This window comes from Mustela nivalis (assembly GCF_964662115.1).
Source record: "Mustela nivalis genome assembly, chromosome: X".
NCBI lineage: Eukaryota > Metazoa > Chordata > Mammalia > Carnivora > Mustelidae > Mustela > Mustela nivalis.
The window spans coordinates 41,699,827-41,723,863 of NC_139040.1; the positions used below are offsets into that span (position 1 = coordinate 41,699,827).

Consider the following 24,037-nt stretch of genomic DNA (forward strand, 5'->3'; position numbering starts at 1 on the left):
AACAATAGCTGAGAATTTTCCAAAATAATGAACAATATCAAGTGAAATATTCAATATGTGCTAAAAATAAAAAAACTAAGCAATTCAAAATCGATAAAAGACCTCAATGTGAGACAGGAATCCATCAGAATCCTAGAGGAGAACATAGGCAGTAATCTCTTTGATATCAGCCACAGCAACTTATTTCAAGATATGTTTCCAAAGGCAAAGAAAACAAAAGTGAAGATGAATTTGGGGGACTTCATCAAGATCAAAAGCTTCTGAACAGCAAAGAAAGAGTCAACAAAACAAAGAGGCAACCCATGGAATGGGAGAAGATATTTGCAAATGACCATACAGACAAAAGGTTGATATCCAGGATCTATAAGAAACTCCTCAAACTCAACACACACAAAATAGACAATCATATCAAAAATGGGCAGAAGATATGAACAGACACTTCTTCAATGAAGACATACAAATGGCTATCAGACACATGAAAAAATGTTCATCATCACTAGCCATCAGGGAGCTTCAAATTAAAACCACATTGAGATACCACCTTACACCAGTTAGAATGGCCAAATTAGCAAGACAGGAAACAATGTGTTTCGGAGAGGATGTGAAGAAAGGGGAACCCTCTTCCACTGTTGGTGGGAATGCAAGTTGGTGCAGCCTCTTTGGAGAACAATGTGGAGATTCCTCAAGAAATTAAAAATAGAGCTTCCCTATGACCCTGCAACTGCACTACTGGGTATTTACCCCAAAGATACAGATGTAGTGAAAAGAAGGGCCATCTGTACCCCAATGTTTATAGCAGCAATGGCCACAGTTGCCAGACTGTGGAAAGAACCACGATGCCCTTCAATGGACGAATGGATAAAGAAGATGCGGTCCATATACACTACGGAGTAGTATGCCTCCATCAGAAAGGACGAATACCCAACTTTTGTAGCAACATGGACGGGACTGGAAGTGATTATGCTGAGTGAAATAAGTCAAGCAGAGAGAATCAATTTTCATATGGTTTCACTTATTTGTGGAGCATAACAAATAACATGGAGGACACAGGGAGATGGAGAGGAGAAGTGAGTTGAGGGAAATTGGAAGGGGATGTGAACCATGAGAGACTATGGACTCTGAAAAACAATCTGAGGGTTTTGAAGGGGCAGGGGGGTGGGAGGTTGGGGGAGCCAGGTGATGAGTATTAAGGAGGGCACGTATTGCATGGAGCACTGGGTATGGTGCCAAAACAATGAATTCTGTTTCGTTGAAAAGAAATTTTTTTAAAAATGTAAAGAAAAGAAAAGGAGAAATGGGTTCCATTATACAAGCAAATCATTTGACTTCTTTGAATTTCAGTTTTGTCATATATGAGAAATAAGTTGTGCTAGATGTAGTCTAAAGTCCCAATGGTATAATTTCTTCTACTTAGTTCCAATTTGATCTTAAGAAAAATCTCTTTCTGGTCCACTTGAGTCCCTCTGGACACTTAGAGTTATTAAAGAGATCTTCAGAAGGATTTCAGAAACTGTTTCTGAAACAACAATTTTGAGAGCATTCTTTTTGTGTTAGTGATGTGAGTGTATAAAATGCATAAGAGATATATTTCACAGAGCAATCCAAGTCACTGTTGTTATTAAGAACATGCATGATGGGCACCTGGGTGGCTCAGTGAGTTAAGCCTCTGCCTTCGGCTCAGGTCCTGATCTCAGAGTCCTGGGATTGAGCCCCGCATCAGGCTCTCTACTCAGCGGGGAGCCTGTTTCTCCCCCTCTCTGCCTCCTTCTGCTCTGCCTACTTGTGATCTCCCTCTCTGTGTCAAATAAATCAATAAGATCTTTAAAGAAAAAGAACATGTATGAGAAGTCAGAAGTACAGGATTTGAACTTCTAATCAGTAGTGTGTTGGCCAAGTGTCCCTCTGTAAACTATTTCAGTTTCCTTGTCTGTAAAAAGATGATGGTAACAGTCACCAATAAGTAGCCTCACCTCTTTTTGCTAATTGATGGAGTTCAGATAGAGGAGAGGGAGAGCCCCCTTCCACACATCCCTTACATTCCATCGACAACCAGGCTTGACTTAGTCAGCTTTCTTTAGGTAAAAAATTAAATGTTGCATTTTATAGAAAAGTAGACTAGCACTTGGAAATTGATCATGCAGCATGCCTACTTTTTACTGTTAAAGTACTGGTGATAATATATTGTACACCTCTAAATTTAGATGTACACCAGAATGAAGTCTGGGAAAGTGTCTTTACATTGGGTAGGTGGAACAAAATCACTTTACACTTAGCCTGATAGAGCACATAGAGACTTTAAAGCCAGCAGGGAAGATTATTAAACTATTGAGTAGAAAAACATTTTCCCATTACATCAATACATTTTTTTTCAAGGATATACTTTGAAACTGTGGGAAGCAGTTAAGAAAACACTTGGGAGGGGTGTCTGGGTGGCTCAGTGGGTTAAAGCCTCTGCATCTGGCTCTGGTCATGACCTCAGGGTCCTGGGATGAAGCCCCGCACCATGCTCTCTGCTCGGCGGGGAAACTGCTTCCTCCCTCTCTCTCTGCCTGCCTCTCTGCCTACTTGTGATCTCTGTCTGTCAAATAAATAAAATCTTTAAAAATAAAAAAAGAAAGAAAGAAAGTATGAGGAATGGAAATACATTTTAGGAAAAAAAAAAAAAAGAAAGCACTTGGGAGCTTTAGGAACTCTTTGGGGTTTAGCTTTTTCTTTTGATCCATTAGTATAGTACAATGACTAAAAGAATGGGCCCAGTAGCCAAAATGCAAGTCATAAACTGTTGTGTGACTTTTGTCAAGTCACTTAATTTATCTGAGTCTCCAGTCACTTCTGGAAAATGGGGATAATAATAATACCTACCTAATACAGTAGTTCTAGAGACTGAGTTAATCAAGGCACTTAAAACAGCATATAAACTGGCATATAGGGAGCACTCGATGTTAGTTATTATTGTGATTAATATTTGTCAATTGTAAAATGCTATAGAAATCTTTGCCCACGCAGAGCTAGAAAAGCTATTTGCTTCACCATTTATTTCTAAGAACGGTGCTTAGCATTTCCCAGGGAAGAAATTGCTTTGTTATACAACGATGATAGTGAGGAATAGAGATGTGAAGAAAGAAGAAAGAATTTAGTAGAAAAATTAGATGAGATAGTTGAATATATAAGAAAAGGAAAAAGTTGATGACCCAGATTTTACTCCTAGGTGCTAACTCTGGAGCTGATCAATTTTCCTTTTTCAAATATAAAATTAAAATAAAACATTCTTCTATCTTCTCACAGGCTTTTCTGCATCAGTGTTTCCTGTGACCAAAGCTAGGTTTAACTCCAGGATCACTGCAGGAAAGAGTAGTGATTAAAAAATTGGACTCTGGAATAGCAAACACTGCCTTGAACACAGAACCAGGTCTTGTTAGCTGAGTAGCTTTGTACAACTTTCTACATCCCTCTGAGCCTTAATATTTTTTCTATAAATGAAGATAATAACATCCCTACAAAGATTTTCATTGAGACATAAACTGAGATAATACAGAGGCCAAGCTTAGCACAGTGAATGGCATATAGTGAGTGCTTTAATACTGAGAAGACTGATGATAATTGCATGGAGGACCCCACTAAATTATAGACAGTTATATTAATGAATAATTATCATCATATGTTCCTTTTTATCAGTCAGAATATTATCTTTATCAAGAAAGAAAAGGAAGGACAATTCACATAGAGACTTGAGGTCCCAGGTCACAGCATGCTTTTGGTGTCCACTGGAAAGTTCCCATAGGCATGAAGATGGAGAGGCTTCCAAATATAAAAACACATGACAACTGTAAGAGTTAGGGTTTAGGCCTCCCTGGAAACTAAGAATCTGTCATATCCTATAGAAACAACCTGTTCCTTCTTTTATGTGTGTTTGAGTCCAACAACGTACACAACACCTGTGCAGAAAACCCCCTTGGTTACCTCTGACTATAACATGTAAACATACAAATACCATGTGTCAACTACCATGGCTCAGAGCTGGCAGAGAGGACACAGTTGTCTTACAGAACCACAGGGCCCCAGTCTAGCAACCAGAATGTCACAGCTAGAAGGCTGTGTGGTTACTTCTCTACTTCTTCCCATAGATCTAACCTCTGCCCTGTCTGACCTATTCTGTGCCTGGGGAATCTGAAGACTATTGATTCTATCTCCTGATTTTGCCCTCTGACTTTTGCTTAATTTTCCCTAGGTGCTAGGAGGAAATCAGAAGGCAGGAGCTAAGAGGGGTTAGGGTGTTTATCCTGCTCAATCCCTTTATCTGCCACAGTTCATATGTTCTTTTAAGGCCACAGCTCTTGTCAGGTCCACTCTGTTATTGCCAGTTTCCAGTGACACTGCTCTTTCTCATTGTCTTTGTAGACCTAGGAGTGGTAATTTATAGCTTCCTTCCCTGTTGGGACTATTACTTGTACTTGTAATAATGGGCCTTTGCTCCTAACAATAAATAATATTTCTATGTCCCTCAAATACATTCTTTCATGTGTTACTTAAATCTTTATTTTTCTTCTCACTTGCTTTCATAAGTTTGAGTGGAGGGAGTTTTTACTTATTTTTAGCAGTTGTAGAAGATGGGATTGTATGTGACACCTGCTGATGGAAGTCATTAAAACGAGTACTATAGGGGTGCCTGGGTGGCTCAGTGGGTTAAGCCCCTGCCTTTGGCTCAGGTCATGATCTTGGGGTCCTGGGACTGAGCCCTGCATCGGGCTCTCTGCTCAGCAGGGAGCCTGCTTCATCCTCTCTCTCTGCCTGCTTCTCTGCTTGTGATCTCTGTCTGTCAAATAAATAAATAGAATCTTTTTAAAAAAAAAAAAAAAACGAGTACTATATAAAAGTCATACCCCTGAGTGTGGGTTTGTTCATTTTTATCAATGAAATATCTGATGCCAAAAACTAGAAATAAAATCTCTCCCTTTTTCTATCCCAAGCCAGCTAGTGACTTAAGGTTAAAAAAAAAAAAAAAAGGCAATTGACACCATGTTGAGTTACCTTGTACCACACAACATCAGGCTCCTGATCGGATTTTTTAAAGTCATCCATGTCTGGGCAGGAGATCTCCTTTCTTTTAGTGACTTCAGATTTTTCTAAATAGCGTATTCTGCTATTGTAGCACAGGCCTGATTCATTCTCTGCAACAGTCAAGGACATTGACACCTTCATGCAATACGTCGAGTTTCTGTAGGAACGAGAAATAGCAAAACAGCTTTACTGGGTGTTTAAAACTTTATAAGCTATATATTTCAAGATGTTTACCTTTCCATATAGGACTTTGCCTAGAAATCAGAAACAACATCAAAACAACACAGAACAATTTTCCATTTCAACTGACAGGAAGATATAAAACAAAATGCCTCTGACCATCAAGTTGCTACATAGAACAGCTGTACCCATCTTCTAAACTGTAAGACACTTGACTTCTTTCCCACATTGTCACACTGAAGATCTGATAGTGAAAACTTATAAGAAAGTCTGTAATTAGAGCTATAGTTTTTTCTGCCCTGTCCCTATGGCCAGTCCCTTCAAAGGTATTACAAGAGTTGTTTGATTTGTCATTGGTTTCAAACCCAACATTTACTTTTTAAAGATACATACCCCAAACCAGATCAACATACAGAAGATACTTGTTAACTTAAATAGCGTTTTAAATTGTTTACTGAGATATGTCAGGGATCAAATTCTGGGTTCCTACAAAGAACAAATCCTAGTAGAATAATGTTGGTCTAGATTAATTGTATCCACCAACATTAGCATTATAAAGGAATTTCAACATTGAATTTTACCATAAGGCACTTTAGAAGTTGAGCATTAATTGGCTAACTCACGATGTAAGGGTATTTATGGAGTTCAATCCTGCTTTCATTACCTTACGTATGCCCCATGATTTTTCCTTATACTGACTAGGCTGCAGAACGTATCAATCACACAAAAGAAAACTGGAAAGTATGAGGAAGAGAGCAGCAGCACCTGGTAAGACTTAGAAGAAAGTCAATTATAAATCTTTTAGTGGGACATGTCAGGATATCTGTTCTAAACATCAAGGGATACCTGCTATTACAAAAACCAAGTGCCAGGGGCACTTCAAAACCAAGTGTTTTTATAGCCAAGGTATAGCAATCCTGAAAGATGGGATTAGCATGCCAGCCAATAATTCAAGACGACCTCAATAATTGTCAATATTCATACTATTTACTCATTGAAATTCCACAATATGCCAGATACACAAAATGCATAAGTGAAGAAGGTCACTGCCCATTGGGTTTACAAACGGAGTCAATCAAAATGACTACCACTCAAATTTCTAGTGACATTAATTACTGGCAAGTACTTCTGACTACACCCATGTCTGTGTCATCTGAGTAGGATACTATCAAAGTACTCCCGTTCTAATGTTCAGATGCAACCCCATTACATAATGAAAATTGTGAGCTATTGCTTTTAGCTCACAATTTTATTGTCTCTTCCTCAGTGTAGGTTCCTAGATCCTAGGGATATGCCCACTGGGGATCAAATATAAGACCATTTAATTCTCTTGTTAGATGTCTGACAGCCCCTCTAAAAACCATGAAGCTAAAAACCACCAGAATAAGAAAAACAAAACAAAACAAAACAAAAATAGTCTAGGCAAGAGGATAAACTTTGGTGCTATTTGGTTCTTCTTGACCCAACCCTCAGTACTCTTGTGCTAAACATTTCCATGTATGTCTCCATGCTTCCTTTGAGGTCCTCCTACATAATCTGGCCTGTCATAATACTGTCCTTTACTTTTGGATACAGTCACAATGGCATTCCCTCTGTTCCTTATATATACTATACCACTTTGAGCTATGGACTTGTACACTTGCGCTTCTCTCCAACCTTCTATCATTTGTTTATTTGTTAAATGTAAGCATGGATTTTTTTGCTTTTGTTCATCATTCTATCCCTGAGATCTAAATGAATAAACAGCAGATGTTCAGTAAATGCTAGTTGATTAGAAGAGAGGGCATCAAAGTATGTTGATTGATGAGACATGTCCTCTCTGTTTTACTTTTGCATCAATCCCCTCATGATACTAACCTCCCTTCCTCATTCTACAGATTCAGGTATTTGGCTGGTCAAATGTCACATTCCTTGTTTAAATATGATTCAGGATAATTTTGTAGGTATACTTGTACCACAAATAAAAAGATTAGTCACGTTTTATGCATCAGCATATTAACAAAGAAAGAATATACTAGTTACAAGTAAGAGACAAGGAGGACTAAGGTAGGAATAGGAAATGGAGGGAAGATAGATGGTCACAGTTTTTTTTAAAGGTATTGAACACAGAAGAAAGAATTACCTCTTGGATTTACAAAGTATTCTGAATAGTTCTTAATGTTACAGACTCCTCATATCTGCTCTATGGTATTCATCCCTACAGATGAAAGAGAATTACTTGTTAAATACCTTCCCATTATTATGGTGTGCCATCAAGGAAAGAGAGCTATTGACTTGCAGTCTCAACAATAAAAGAAGACAGAATGTCCAGTGCCCTGAAAGAAGCTTACTATTCCAAATATATTTAGCCCTGGAGGGGAAAACATACTCTAAGTAAGGGACCAACATAATACAGTGGTTTCTTAACAAAGCACCAGCTTTGAACTAAGATCCACTGGGTTCAACTAGTTCTGTGTCCTTGAACAAATAATGTAAAATCTTTCAGTCTCAGTTTCTTCAGTTGACAAATGAGGATAAGAAAATCTTTATGGGGGCACCTGGGTGGCTCAGTGGGTTAAGCCTCTACCTTCGGCTCAGGTCATGATCCCAGGGGCCTGGGATCAAGTCCCGCATGGGGCTCCCTGCTCAGCAGGGAGCCTGCTTCTCCTCATCTCTCTCTCTGTCTGTCTCTCTGCCTATTTGTGATCTCTCTATCTGTCAAATAAATAAATAAAATCTTTAAAAAAAAAAAAAGAAAATCTTTATGGTGATTCCACTGGAGGTTGGAGACAGGAATTCCTTTCATTATGCAGCCATGAGCAAAAATATGTTTACCATTTTCAGTTGGAATGATTACAATAACTGACCTCTCTAGCCTGTTGTAACTATTAAGCAAAATTATATATATATATACATATATATATATATATATATATATATACATATAACTTATAATAGAGCATCTGGTACATAGTAGGTATTTGATAAATTGTGGTTAGAATTGTTATTACTATTAGGATTAGTTGTTACATATTACTAATAAATAATAATTATGATTTATATGTGATATAGTAATTACAATCAATAACCAGTATAATAAAAACAATACATTGGCAGCAATGGGTGAAGATGTGCCACTGGGTTAAGGGTGCTACTTTATAGGAAAGAGTCTAAAAGAGGTCAGTTGGGCAATAGGCCTAGTACCAGAGGGTCATGGAAGTCTGAAAGGATCAAAAAGATACACTGACATAGACACAAAATAGTGAATCAAAAGAAAATATCTAAGGCAGGGAGAAACTTCCAGTTTATATGAGCAGTAGCTACTTGGCAAAGGCCTGAAACTTGGAGGTCAAATTGTTAGCAAAAGTTTCACTAAAATTTCTGGGACTTTCTTAGACAAATGCCTTCTATAATAAAGCTCAGGCCTCTAGGTAAATTTTCGAGGGACAAAAAATAAGAGATGATCTTATGTGTTCCTTCCCCAAGCCCTCCAAATTATAAGCTATGCAGGTCACACCAAAAGCACCTTTATTATCTTGGGATGGGGATGAGGGTAGGAAACCCAACCTGGGAATGGCTGATGGATTGAAGGAGAAAATGTTTCAGTTTTCTCTAACTCTCATCCACAGATAACCTTAGGTTCAGTCTCTGCATGAATTCTTTCTTGCTCTGGTCTCCAGCATGTGAAAGGCTGTTGACAAATTGCTTGTTAACCCATGAACAAGCCCCAGTATAGAGTACTTGATGATGACCCAAGGTCTCTGGAACTTGAAGACAAGGCCAGGTATGAGTCCTACTGTCTCCATCACTGACCTGGGGTTGGTATGACCAAGGCTGCCTGACAGTCTAAGACTCAGGTTCATTTTTATTAGCTGTGTAATCCAGCCCTGGCACAGTTCCCACTAATAATCTTGCATTATTTAGATTTTATTTAGAAAAATGCCCCAGGCCAGTTCTATTTAAAATGTTTCCTGCAACTGGGACCTAGAAATGTTACTTTTCTTTCATTAGGTACAATTAGAGCTGTGCCAGTTTGAGGAAGCAGACTGACAAGTGTGCAACAATGGAGCTTCTACTTATTTTCTGACCTCCCTTCACATCCTGAGGAGGACAAGGAGAATACTCAGGCTCAATATGAACAAAAGGCCTATGCAGTGTTATTACAGAAGGGCACTTAAAATGTATGCATTTCTAATCCTTTAAGTACTTCAGTATCTCTTATTTTACTTAATTCTGCCAGTAATACAGGAAACTGTGCAGGTTAAGTATCATCTACACTTTGCAGAGGAGTAAAATGTAGACAAAGAGAGGACAAATAATTCAGTTAAGCCCATATAACTGGTTAGTGGATTAGAACAACTGTTAGCTGTTAGCCCCTGGCTATTAGCCACGGCTACTCTCACAACTTGATGTTAATATGGGTTAACAACCAAACTAAGTTGTGGTTATTCATACACACTTGGGGAAGCTCACAGGAAAAAAATGTAGATGTGTAAATATAACAGTTAAAGAATAATGTTAATAGGCACAGCACAAAATAATTTGCAAATTTATGAATAAACCTCACTTCCTATTCCAAAGTTTTCATGTTCATTACTTTAGGTCATAATTTATACTTTTTCCCAGAAGTATTTCTAAGGGAAATTGTTGATCAATCTTGGGTTCCCTGACAGGAAAAGTAAGATCCAGGATTCAAAACATACATGAAGAATCCAGGGGTCTTTTTCTAACTCCCATTTATACAATATGCTTATACTACAACATCTTAAGCTTTATTTCTGAATTTGAGTTTATGTAAATTTTTTATTTATTTTTATTTTTTAAGATCTTATTTATTTATTTGACAGAGAGAGAAATCACAAGTAGGCAGAGAGGCAGGCAGAGAGAGAGAGGAAAGGAAGCAGGCTCCCTGCTCAACAGAAAGCCTGATTCGGGGCTCAATCCCAGGACCCTGGGATCATGACCTGAGCTGAAGGCAGAGGTCTAAGCCACTGAGCCACCCAGGTGCCCCATATGTAAATTGTTTATATCATCAGTACTGACTGATTTAAATGAAATTAAATAAATTAGGGAACTTTTTTCATATCTAAAAGCAGAAGCCAGGGTGCCTGGGTGGCTCAGTTGGTAAAGTGTCCCACTTGATTTCAGCTCAAGTCATGATCTCAGGGTTGGATTGAGCCCTGCCTTGGCCTCCATGCTCACAGAGTCTGTTTATCTCTCTCCCTCTGCTCCTCCTCCTCCTTTCTCTCATAAATAAATAAATAAATAAATAAATAAAAGGATAAACCCAGATAAAGTGCCTCAGGACATATTTGAAACTTTTCTAATTGGTTCCTTCAATTGTGTTATCCTCATTTCAAATTACTTTCTTTGCAAATCCCAGAACTATCTAATGATCAGTAAACTAAAACAAAATTCGTTTTTTGGCATTTTTGAAATGTCAGTTGACTGCTGTGCATCACTACCGTTTAATCAATCTACCACCCTTGCATGATATTGTCCTTCTTAATTTGCAAATTCAGGGAAAGACAGCTAATCAATAAATAAACAAGATCTTGATGGTGGCCATGTAAGCCAGAATTCACTAAGGAGTGTGTAACAACTCACCTGCTGAATCAACTAGTGAAAAAAATAAAATTTTTACAAATATTTAAAATTTTTAAAAATTAGAAAAATAAAAAATAAAATAAACAGTATCTTGGGCCCCTTTGGTGAATTCCATTCCTCCAAACTTATTACAAAAGTAAGAAACTTGTATTGAAAAATATCTTTGACCTTGTTGGAAAGGAGACTTTCAGATGAGTGCAAAATTAAGCACATATAACTAGAAACTGCAATGTTAATGATTTAAAAGAACAAGAAGAGAAAAAGAGAAAAGACACAAATTACTAATATCAGAAAGAAAAGAGAGAATGTCACTATAGTTCCCATGATATCAAAAGTATAATGAAGGAATAGTACAAACAACACTATGCCCACAAATTTGATAGCCTAGATGAAATAGACCAATTTCTTGAAAGGCACAATCTACCAAAATTCATACAAGAAGAAAGAGACAATATGAATAAGGCTGATAGCTATTGAAGAAATTGAATCAATAATTAGCCTTCCAAAATATAAAACACCAGGCCCAGATGGATTCACTGGTGAATTCTACCAAATATTTAAGGATGAAATTATACAAATTCTCTACAATCTCCTTCAGAAGATAAAAGCAGAGGGAATACTTCTTAACTCATTCTATGAGGTCAGCATTACCTTAATATCAAAACCAAAGAGATTACAAGAAAACTACACACTGAACCTCTTTCATAAACATAAATGCACAATCCTCAACAAAATATTAGGAAATAAAATCCAGTAATGTCTAAAAATAATCATATACCACAATCAAGTGGGATTTATCCCAGCTGTGGAAGCTGGTTCAAAAATTCAAAAATCAATTAATATAGTTTATCATATTAACAAGCTAAAAAAGGAAAAAATTTACATGACTCTATCAGTAGATGCAGGGAAAGCATTTGACAAAATCCAACATCAATTTATGATAAAATCAACAAACTAGAAATAGAGGGAAAATTCCTCAACTTGGTCAAGAGTATTTATGAAAAACCTAAAGCTAACATCATACTTAGTGGTAAGAAACTACAAGATTTCCCACTAAAATTAAGAATAAGGCAAAGATGTGTCATCTCACCATTCCTATTTAACACCATACCAAAACTCTTGGTTAATGCAATAGATATGAAAAGGAAATATCTGATTGATTCAGAAGGAAAATATAAAAGTATCTTTTTTCATGGATATATGATTGATCTATGCAGATAGATGATCTATGCAGAAAATCTGAAAGAGCTGACAAAACCTGAAATTAGTAAGCAATTATAACATGGTTCCAGGATATAAGGTTAATACACAAAATCCAATTGCCCTCACATATGCCAGCAATTAAAAAGTTTTTAATTTGAAATTAATAACATGATACTACTAACATTAGAAACCCCAAAAATGTCATACCTCAGGTATGTACCTAACAAAGTAAGGTATATACCTAACAAAAAACCTATAAGATCTACATGATGATGACTAAAAAACTGAGAAGAACAAAGTTCTTCTGAACTGAGAACAACAAAGTTGGAGGACTGATGCTACCTGACTTCAACACCTACTTTATTATTTTTTTCGACGCCTACTTTAAAACCACAGTAATTAAGACAAAACAGACAAACACATAAATGGAACAGAATATCAAGCCTGCAAATAGACCTCCATAAATATAGTCAACTGAACTTTGAGAGAGAAGCAAAGGCAGCACAATGGAGCAAAGAATGTCTTTTCAATGAATAGTACTGGAGTGCCTGGGTGGCTCACCAATTAAGCAACTGACTCCTGGTTTCAACTTAGGTAATGATCTCAGTGTTGTGAGATTTAGTCCCATGTAGGGCTTCGTGCTCAGCGGGAAATCTTGAGATTCTCTTCCTCTCCCTCTACCTCTCCTTCTCTCTCTCTCTCTCAAATAAATTTTTAAAAAATAAAATAATAAAAAATAAAAATAGATAAATGGCATTGGCAAAACTGGATATCCAAATCTAAAAAAAAAAAGGAATCTAGATACAGATCTTCACACCCATCATGAAAAATAATTCAAAATGGATCACAGAACTAAATGCTATGCAAATGTAAATGTTAATGCAATTTAGTAAAAACACAGAACTAAATGCAATGCAAATGTAAAATGCAAAACTATAAAATTCTGAAAAAACACAAGAGAAAACCTAAATGACCTTGGACATGGCAATTATTTTTTTTTAATTACAACATCAAAGTCATGATCTATGAAAGAAATAACTGAATGTGAATAAAAGTTAAAACTTCTGTTCTACCGTAGACAATGCCAACAGAATTAGGAAACAGAGAAGCACAGGCCGGGAGAAAATATTAGCAGAAGACACATCTACTCAAGGACTATTATCCAAAATATAAAAAGAATTTTTTAAACTCAACAGTAAGAAAACAAACAAAAAATTAAATACATCAAAGACCTTAACAAAAACCTCATCAAATGGTAAGATATACACATGGCAAGCATTTGAAAAGATGTATATAATATGTCACCATGGAAATGCAAATAAAAACAAACATGAGCCACAATTGTACACCTATTAGAATGCCCCAAATCCAGAATACTGACAATAGCAAATGCTAGTGAGTATGTGGGGCAACAGAAATTCTTTCATTGCTGATGGGAATGCAAAATGGTACAGCCACTTGGAATACAGTTTGGCTGTTTTTTTTTTTTCCACAAAACTAAATATACCCTTACCATATGATCTACCATTGGTGTTCAAAGGAGTAGAAAAATTATGTCCACACAAAAGCCTACCCACAGATGTTTGTGGAAGTTTTGTTCATAATTGCCAAAATTTGGAAGCAACCAAGATATCTTTTAGTAGATCAACGTGTAAATAAACTGTGGCATATCTTCACAGTGGAATACTATTAAGTGCCATAAAGAAATGCTCTTTCAAGCCATGAAAAGATATGGAAAAACCTTAAATGCATATTACTAAGTAAAAGAAGCCAATCTGAAAAAGCTACATACTGTAGGATTCCAACTTTTGGAAATGGCAAAACTATGGAAACACTAAAAAGATCAGTGGTGGTTGCCCAAGGTTGGGAGGAGGGATGAATAGGTGGAACACAGAGGACTTTAAGGGCAGTGAAATACTCTGTATGATATATGTCATTATACATGTACCCAAATTCATAGCATGTACAACAAGAGTGAACCACAATGAAAACTATAGACTTTAGGTGATAATGATGTGTCAATGCAGGTTTATCAATTGTAACAGGTGTTCACTATGGCAGAGGATGCAGATAAGAGGGTATGTATATGTGGGGGCAGGAGGTATATGGGAAATTTCTGTACCTTCCTCTCAATTTTACTGTGAATCTAAAACATCTCTTTAAAAAAAAAAAAGCCTTAAAAGAAAGAGTAGGACAGGAGCACCTGGGTGGCTCAGTGGATTAAAGGCTCTGCCTTCGACTCAGGTCATGATTCCAGGGTCCTAGGATCGAGCCCTGCATCAGGCTCCCTGCTCAGCAGGGAGCCTGCTTCTCCCTCTCTCTCTCTGCCTGCCTCTCTGCCTACTTGTGATCTCTGTCTGGCAAATAAGTAAATAAAATTTTTTTAAAAAAGAGTAGAACAGGCAAAGCTCTGATCAATGTCTTAATATTATCATTTTATGAGGAGCTGCAACCTTTCAGATACTTCAAATGACATTCATTGAACATCTGCTATGTGCAATGTTGCTTATATATGTATGATAAAACAGATAGAAACTTAATACAATCATAAAAATATCCATGTTACGTAAATAATGCTGCAATAAAAATAGAAACTAAATAAATGAACAAAAGGAAAAAAAGAGACAAACCGAAAAACAGACCCTTAACTATAGAGAACAAATGATTACCAGAGGGAAGGTGAGTGGGAGGATTGGTGAAAGAGGTGAAAGAGATTAAGAGTACACTTATCTTGATGAGCACCGAGTAACAGAATTGTTGATTCACTGTATTATACACCTGATAATAATGTAACACTGTATGTTAACTATCTTAGAATTAAAATTTTTTTAAAAGGGACTTGTCCCAATGGGGAGCCCCCCAAAACAAAAAACAACAGCAAAAATTTCCGTGCTAAGTTGGGGAAACAAAGGATCTTTTGAAAAACTTATTTTTATCCTTTTTAGCATAGTTTAATCTTATCTAGAGCTGTGAATATTTGGGTTTTTTTTTAGTTGTTTTAGTTTTTTTTTTAACAAAAAGTGTCACCATTTGAAAATGATATCTCTAGTCTATAAGAATGTCAATATACTAGATTTGATTTTATGCATTTTTTTCCATTAGACAGAAACCTGATAATAAACAATTAAGGATTTATTGGAGGTATAAACAGAATACTTTTTTAACTATTCTCACCTGCTGACATGAACATTCAGCCTTCATCATGACACTGATTATCTCCAAACCAGGATTATTCAAACAAAATTTCTTTCTGGTTCATGATGCATTCAGAGAAAAGGTCAACTCACAGACTTGAATTGAACTGGATTTGAGTAGCTCACTGCTTGAGAATGTGGCCTTTGAAGGAAGAGAGTTTTGGGTTCATATCCCAGATCTCTCATATCTTAACCTCGAAACTCTAGACAGGTCACTGAGCTTCTTTTTTGTATATGTAAAATGAAAATTAAAGAAAAGTTATCCATGAAAGGTTATTATATTACAAAAGTGTTAACACCTGTGAAGGTCTGGGATTTTACCATACTTGCAAGCTAATAATTCAAGCTGCCTGTTTCATGGGTATTGGTAAAGGACGAGAGACTACTGGGTCAGAAACAGACAGTTAATTATTCAAAACAGTGAAAGTAGCCAAAGTATCAGCATTTGTGATTCTTCCCTAACAATCCCTATAGGACAATACAAAGAGGGCCAAATGACACCTGCACAAGCCGTGGGCTGCGTTAAAGGATAAGTGTGCCAAGTTTAGAAAATACAAACCTTTTATAATGGGTCATAAGCATGCCTGCCCTTTGCTCCAAAGGGAGCCACTAGCTATATTTTCCAAGGCTGTAAGCAAACCTTCCCTTTGCTCTGGTGAAAGACACTATTTTCTATCTTTTGTGACTGTTCTCTGTATATACATCCTTGAAAAGGTAATCTGGGAAAAGGGATAGTGAGTGCCTCTGTCATAAAACATATAGAAGTGCAAGAGATCCATGGAGAATTGTCTTCCAACAATGAGACAGTTCATTTAAGATGCTCAGCATAGTACCTAGTTTATGGAAAGTGCTCAATAAAAATTAACACTTTTTAATATCATCACCACTATTAATACACCATCTACTGACTCTCAAGCCAAACTGTAATTTAAATCAAGATGTTTTGTTTTTTTGTGGAGCATAAGGAATAATATGGGGGACATTAGGAGAAGGAAAGGAAAAGTGAATTGGAGGAAATCAGAGGGGGAGATGAACATGAAAGACTGTGGACTCTGAGAAACAAACTGAGGGTTTTGGAGGGGATGGGAGTGTGGGTGGTGTTAACCTGGGGGTGGTATTAAGGAGGCACATATTGCATGGAGCACTGGGTGTGGTGCATAAACAATGAATCTTGGAATACTGAAAAAATAAAATAATTCTTTTTTTAAAGATTTTATTTATTTATTTGACAGACAAGCAGGCAGAAAGGCAGGCAGAGAGACAAAGGAGGAAGCAGGCTCCCCGCTGAGCAGAGAGCCTGACATGGGAGTCCATCCTAGGACCCTGAGATCATGACCTGAGCCAAAGGCAGAGGCTTTAATCCACTTGAGCCACCCAGGGGCCCCTAAAATAATTTTTTAAAAAAAAAGATGTTTTGTTTTTTGTTGTTTAAAAAGAGAGCAGCCAATGAACCAGATTATAGTGGAAATTTTATATATTCTAAAAACTACTTGCTTAACAATCTACACATTTAATGCAATCCCTACCAAAATCCCATCCATTTTTTTCAAATAAATGGAACAAATAATCCTAAAATTTATATGGAACCAGAAAAGACCCCAAATAGCCAGAAGAATGTTGAAAAAGAAAACCAAAGTTGGTGGCATCATAATTCCAGACTTCAAGCTTTATTACAAAGCTGTCATCATCAAGACAGTATAGTACTGGCACAAAAACAGACACATAGATCAACAGAACAGAATAGAGAGCCCAGAAACAAACCCTCAGCTCTATGGTCAACTAATCTTCAACAAAGCAGGAAAGAATGCCCAATGGAATAAAGACAGTCTCTTCAACAAATGGTGTTGGGAAAATTGGACAGCCACATGCAGAAAAGTGAAACTGGGCAATTTCCTTACACCGCAAATGAAAATAGACGCAAAATGGATGAAGGACCTCAATGTGAGAAAGGAATCCATCAAAATCCTTAAGGAGAACACAGGCAGTAACCTCTTCGACCTCAGCCACAGCAACTTCTTCTTAGGAACATCACCAAAGGCAAGGGAAGCAAGGGCACAAATGAACTATTGGGGCTTCATCAAGATCAAAAGCTTTTGCACAACAAAGGAAATAGTTAACAAAACCAAAAGACAACTGACAGAATGGGAGAAAATATTTGTAAATGACATATCAGATAAAGGGCTAGTATCCAAAATATAAAGAACATAAACTCAAAACCCAAAGAGCAAATAATCCAATCAAGAAATGGGCAGAGGAATGGAACCAGTATTCATGTACTAGAGGCAGAACAGTCTCCCCCCAAGATTATAGATTCTTGAAAGTCCTCAAGACACCTAATAGTAAAAATGAGGAATTAAAATTGTAGGCAGGCCCTCTTGAAGGCAGCTAGGACAAAGAAGCTCCTTACGTACAGAGGAAAGCCCATCAGAATAACATCAGACTTGTCCACAGAAACCTGGCAAGCCAGAAAGGGCTGGCAAGATATATTCGGGGCAATAAATGAGAATAACATGCAGCCAAGAATACTTTATCCAGCAAGACTGACATTCAAAATGGATGGAGAGATAAAGAGTTTCCAAGGCCGGCAAGGCTTAAAAGAGTATGCGACCACCAAGCCAACCCTGCAGAAAATATTAAGGGGGGGTCTGTAAAAGAGAAAAAATCCTAAGAATATCATTGAACAGAAATGTAGAGACAATCTACAGAAAGAAAGACTTCAAAGGTAACACGATGTCAATAAAAACGTATCTATCAATAATCACTCTCCATGTGAATGGCCTAAATGCGCTCATAAAATGACATAGGGATGCTAATTGGATAAAACGACAGGACCCATCCATATGTTGTCTACAAGAGACCCACTTTGAACCTAAGGATACACCCAGACTGAAAGTGAAGGGATGGAGAAGCATCTTTCATGCCAATGCCTCAAAAGAAGGCCGGGGTAGCGATTCTCATATCAGATGAATTAGATTTTAAACGAAAGACTGTAGTCAGAGATACAGGAGGACACTACATAGTTCTTAAAGGGACTAACCCCCAAGATGATCTAACAATTGTAAATATCTATGCTGCCAATATGGGAGCAGCCAATTACATAAGAAAACTATTAATCAAGATAAAGAATCATATTGATATAAATACATTAATAGTAGGAGATCTTAACACGCCACTCCAGTAATAGACAGATCATCCAAGCAGAAAATCAATAAAGAAACAAGAGCATTGAATGACACATTGGACAAGATGGATCTCATAGATATATACAGAACATTCCACACTAAAGCAACAGAATACTCATTCTTCTCAAGTGCACATGGAACCTTCTCAAGAATAGACCACAGACTGGCTCACAAATCAGGACTCAACTGATACCAAAAGACTGAAATTATTCCCTGCATATTCTCAGATCACAATGCTTTGAAACTGGAGCTCAATCACAAGGAAAAGTTTGGAAGGAACTCAAATACCTGGAAGCTAAAGACCACCTTGCTTAAGAATGCTTGGATCAACCAGGTGATCAAAGAAGAACGTAAACAATTCATGGAAACAAATGAGAATGAAGACACTTCAGTCCAAAACCTATGAGATACAGCAAAGGCGGTCCTAAGGGGGAAATACATAGCCATCCAAGCCTCCCTCAAAAAAATTGAAAAACCCAGAATACACCGGCTGTGTCTACACCTTAAAGAACTGGAGAATCAACAACAAATCAAACCAACTCCACACATAAGAAGGGAAATAATCAAGATTAGAGCAGAGATCAATGAGGTAGAAACTAGAGATACAGTAGAAAGTATCAATGAAACATGAAACTGGTTTTTTGAAGGAATCATATAAGATCGATAAACCATTGGTCACACTAATACAAAAGAAAAGAGAAAAAGCTCAAATCAATAAAATTATGAATGAAAAGGGAGAGATCACAACTAACACCAAGGAAGTAGACACAATCATCAGAAGTTATTATTAACAGTTATATGCCAATAACTTAAACAACCTAGAGGAAATGGATGCATTCCTGGAAAACTATAAACTCCCAAAATTGAACCAGGAAAAAATTGACAACCTGAATAGACTGATATCTAGTAATGAGATTGAAGCAGTGATCAAAAACCTCCCAAAAAACAAGAGCCCAGGACCTGACGGATTCCCTGGGGAATTCTACCAAACTTTCAAAGAAGAAATAACACCTATTCTCCTGAAACTGTTTCAAAAAATTGAAGCAGAAGGAAAACTTCCAGACTCTTTCTATGAAGCCAGCATTACCCTGATCCCCAAACCAGGCAAAGACCCTACCAAAAAGGAAAATTTCAGACCAATATCACTGATGAACATGGAAGCCAAGATTCTCAACAAGATCCTAGCAAAAAGGATCCGACAGCACATTAAAAAGATTATCCACCATGACCAGGTGGGATTCATCCCTGGGTTACAAGGATGGTTCAACATTCAAAATCAATCAATGTGATAGAACAAATCAATAAGAGAAGAGACAAGAACCATGTGGTCCTCGCAATGGATGCAGAAGAAGCATTTGACAAAATCCAGCATCTGTTCCTGATTAAAATGCTTTAAAGTATAGGGATAGAGGGAACATTCCTGAACTTCATAAAATCTATGAAAGACCCACAGCAAATATCATCCTCAATGGGAAAAAGCTTGCAGCCTCTCCGTTGAGATCAGGAACAAGACAAGGATGCCCACTTTCACCACTCTTGTTCAACATAGTATTAGAAGTCCTAGCAACAGCAATCAGACAACAAAGAGAAATAAAAGGTATCCAAATTGGCAATGAAGAAGTCAAACTCTCTCTCTTTGCAGGTGACATGATTCTTTATATGGAAAACCCAAAAGAGTCCACCCCCAAACTACTAGAACTCATAGAGCAATTCAGCAACGTGACAGGATACAAAGTCAATGTATAGAAATCAGTTGCTTTCTTATACACTAACAATGAAAATTCAGAAAGGGACATTAGAGAATTGATTCCATCTACTATAGCACCAAAAACCATAATATACCTGGGAATAAACGTAATCAAAGAGGTAAAGGATCTGTACTCCAGGAACTACAGAACCCTCATGAAAGAAACTGAAGAAGACACAAAAAGATGGAAGACCATTCCATGCTCTTGGATCAGAAGAATAAACATTGTTAAAATGTCTATACTGCCTAGAGCAATCTATGCTTTTAATGCCATTCCGATCAAAATTCCACCAGTATTCTTTAAGGAGCTGGAGCAAATGATCCAAAAATTTGTATGGAACCAGAAGAGACCCCGAATCACTAAGGAAATGTTGAAAAAAAAAATAAAACTGGGGGCATCACGTTACCTGATTTCAAGCTTTATTACAAAGCTGTGATCACCAAGACAGCATGGTACTGGCATAAAAACAGACACATAGACCTGTGGAACAGAGTAGAGAGCCCAGATATGGACCCTCAACTCTATGGTCAAATAACCTTCGACAAAGCAGGAAAAAATATACAGTGGAAAAAAGACAGTCTCTTCAATAAATGGTGCTGGGAAAATTGGACAGCTATATATAGAAGAATGAAACTCAACCATTCTCTTACACCATACACAAAGATAAACTCGCAATGGGTAAAAGATCTCAACGTGAGACAGGAATCCATCAGAATCCTAGAGGAGAACATAGGCAGTAACCTCTTCGATATCAGCCACAGCAACTTCTTTCAAGATATGTCCCCAAAGGCAAAGGAAACAAAAACAAAAATTAACTTTTGGGACTTCATCAAGATCAAAAGCTTCTGCACAGCAAAGGAAACAGTCAGCAAAACAAAGAGGCAACCCACAGAATGGGAAAAGATATTTTCAAATGACAATACAGACAAAAGGTTGACATCCAGGATCTATAAGGAACTCCTCAATCTCAACACACACAAAACATAATCATATCAAAACATGGGCAGAAGATATGAACAGACACTTCTCCAATGAAGACATACAAATGGCTATCAGACACATGAAAAAATGTTCATCATCATTAGCCATCAGGGAGATTCAAATTAAAACCACATTGAGATACCACCTTACACCAGTTAGAATGGCCAAAATTAACAAGACAGGAAACAACGTGTGTCAGAGAAGATGTGGAGAAGGGGGAACCCTCTTCCACTGTTGGTGGGAATGCAAGTTGGTGCAGCCACTTTGGAGAACAGTGTGGAGATTCCTCAAGAAATTAAAAATAGAGCTTCCCTATGACCCTGCCATTGCACTACTGGGTATTTACCCCAAAGATACAGATGTAGTGAAAAGAAGGGCCATCTGTACCCCAATGTTTATAGCAGCAATGGCCACGGTCGCCAGACTGTGGAAAGAACCAAGATGCCCTTCAATGGATGAATGGATAAGGAAGATGCGTTCCATATACACTATGGAGTAGTATGCCTCCATCAGAAAGGATGAATACCCAACTTCTGTAGCAACATGGACGAGACTGGAAGAGATTACGCTGAGTGAAATAAGTCAAGCAGAGAGAGTCAATTTTCATATGGTTTCACTTATTTGTGGAGCATAACAAACAACATGGAGGACACAGGGAGATGGAGAGGAGAAGGGAGTTGAGGGAAATTGGAAGGAGAGGTGAGCCATGAGAGACTATGGACTCTGAAAAACAATCTGAGGGTTTTGAAGGGGCAGGGGGGTGGGAGGTTGGGGGAGCCAGGTGATGAGTATTGAGGAGGGCACGTATTGCATGGAGCACTGGGTTTGGTGCAAAAACAATGAATTCTGTTACGCTGAAAAGAAATTAAAAAAAAAAAAAAGAAATGAAATGAGCAGAGGACATGACCAGACTTTTCTGCAAAGAAGACATTCAAATGGCCAACAGACACATGAAAAAGTGCTCCACATCACTCGGCATCAGGGAAATACAAATCAAAACCACAATGGGATGCCACCTCCCACCAGTCAGAAAGGCTACAATGAACAAGTCAGGAAATGACAGATGCTGGCGAGGATGCGGAGAAAGGGGGACCCTCCTACACTGTTGGTGGGAATGCAAGCTGCTGCAACCATTCTGGAAAACAGCATGAGGTTCCTCAAAAAGTTTAAAATAGAGCCACCTTACGACCCAGCAATTGTACTACTGGGTATTTACCCTAAAGATACAAACGTAGTGATCCGAAGGGGCACGTGCACCGGAATGTTTATAGCAGCAATGTCCACAAGAGACAAACTATGGAAAGAACCTGTATGTCCATCAAAGGCCCAATGGATAAAGAAGAAGTGGTGTGTATATATAATGGAATACTATGCAGCCATCAAAAGAAATGAAATCTTGCCATTTGTGATGACAGGGATGGAACTAGAGGGTATTATGCTTAGCAAAATAAGTCAATCAGAGAAAAACAACTGTCATATGATCTCCCTGATATGAGGAAGTAGAGAAGAATATGGGGGTTTGGGGGATAGGAAAAGGGTAAATGAAACAAGATGGGATCGGGAGGGAGACAAACCATAAGATACTCTCAGTGTCACAAAACAAACTGAGGGTGGTGGGGGGGAGGGGGATAGGGAGAGGGGGGGTTATGGACATTGGGGAGGGTATGCGATATGGTGAGTGCTTTGAAGTGTGTAAAGCTGGCGATTCACAGACCCGTACCACTGGGGCTAATAATTCATTATATGTTTATTAAAAAAATTAAAAATTAAACAAAAACAACAAAAATCCCTACTTACTTAAGATAAAATTTTATTACTGAAATGTCATACACCTTGATTTCAAAACAAACTTTTATTTGGGGGTTGAGCATTTAAGTCAGGTACCTAATCAAGAAAAAAATTATATATATGAGATAATGCATTCATAGATAATTGAGAATTACAGATCTTTCCGGTGGTAAGTTTAAGTAACTATTCACAAGGAACGTAATTGCAATCTGCCACCTAAGGGAATAAGTAGCTAGTTTAAAATCTGTCTGCCAATAACTGACTGAAATGTGGTAAAGGTAAGGGAATAATCAGAGTAAACTCAAAACATTCCCTGCCATCACCATCATCCCCAACATTTTGAGTGACCCCTGCTTTATTATTTGGTTGAAGAAAATTTTAAGAGAATCAATCAGCTTCACATCATACCATAGCCAAAATGCTCTTCAGAAACCTTTGGAGAACCCTGTCATTTCTGTTAAAAACAAAAACAAAACTCTCCTCTAGAAAACTTCCTCAACCAATTTCACTAACTCTAATAATATTTCTTATTTCTTCAGTGCTTTTTATTTAGAACACACTATTTAAATCTAGCAATATGTTATTTTGTAATTATTCCTATAGTATTCACAAAAGTTTTGCTTTATTGCCTGTGCTTTCTTCAAAAGCACACTTTTCTTACATATAGTTATCTCCCTCCCCATACAGTAGATGCCAGAGTATTACTCTTGTCTTTGTGCTGTAATTATTTATTAAATGTCTTAGCAACTAAGCTGTCATACCCTTTGACACCAAGATCTACTTTCTGAATCCTGCCTACTTACTATAGCTGTCACTACCAAAGATTTTGAATGACTTGTCAACAATCAAAATTTCTGCATGCTGCTCTAACACCACTCTATGACCCACTATCATTTGGCTTCTGCCCTAACATTCTATTGAATTTCTATCACAACTCTCACTAAGAATATCTTATTAGCCAAATCTAATGAACTCTTGTTCACCCTCATCCTATCTCACCTCTGTACATTATTTGACGCTTGAAAAATTTCCTCCAACTTTCTGAATCTCTTCTTACTTCTAAGATATCTCTCTTATGATTGTCTACATCTCTGATCATTCCTTACTACTATATTAC

At 37.4% G+C, this 24,037-nt stretch overlaps 1 protein-coding gene across 3 annotated transcripts in view; it reads right to left on the bottom strand.

Moving 5' to 3' along the window:
- IL1RAPL2 (interleukin 1 receptor accessory protein like 2) overlaps nt 1-24,037 on the bottom strand; it is a 1,449,628-nt gene that overhangs the window by 573,584 nt on the left and 852,007 nt on the right. For all 3 annotated transcript variants that reach the window (XM_082717421.1, XM_082717422.1, XM_082717423.1), the window contains one exon: nt 5,029-5,215. In XM_082717421.1, coding sequence (XP_082573547.1) covers nt 5,029-5,215 — 187 coding nt within the window. The remainder of the gene's footprint in view (nt 1-5,028; nt 5,216-24,037) is intronic.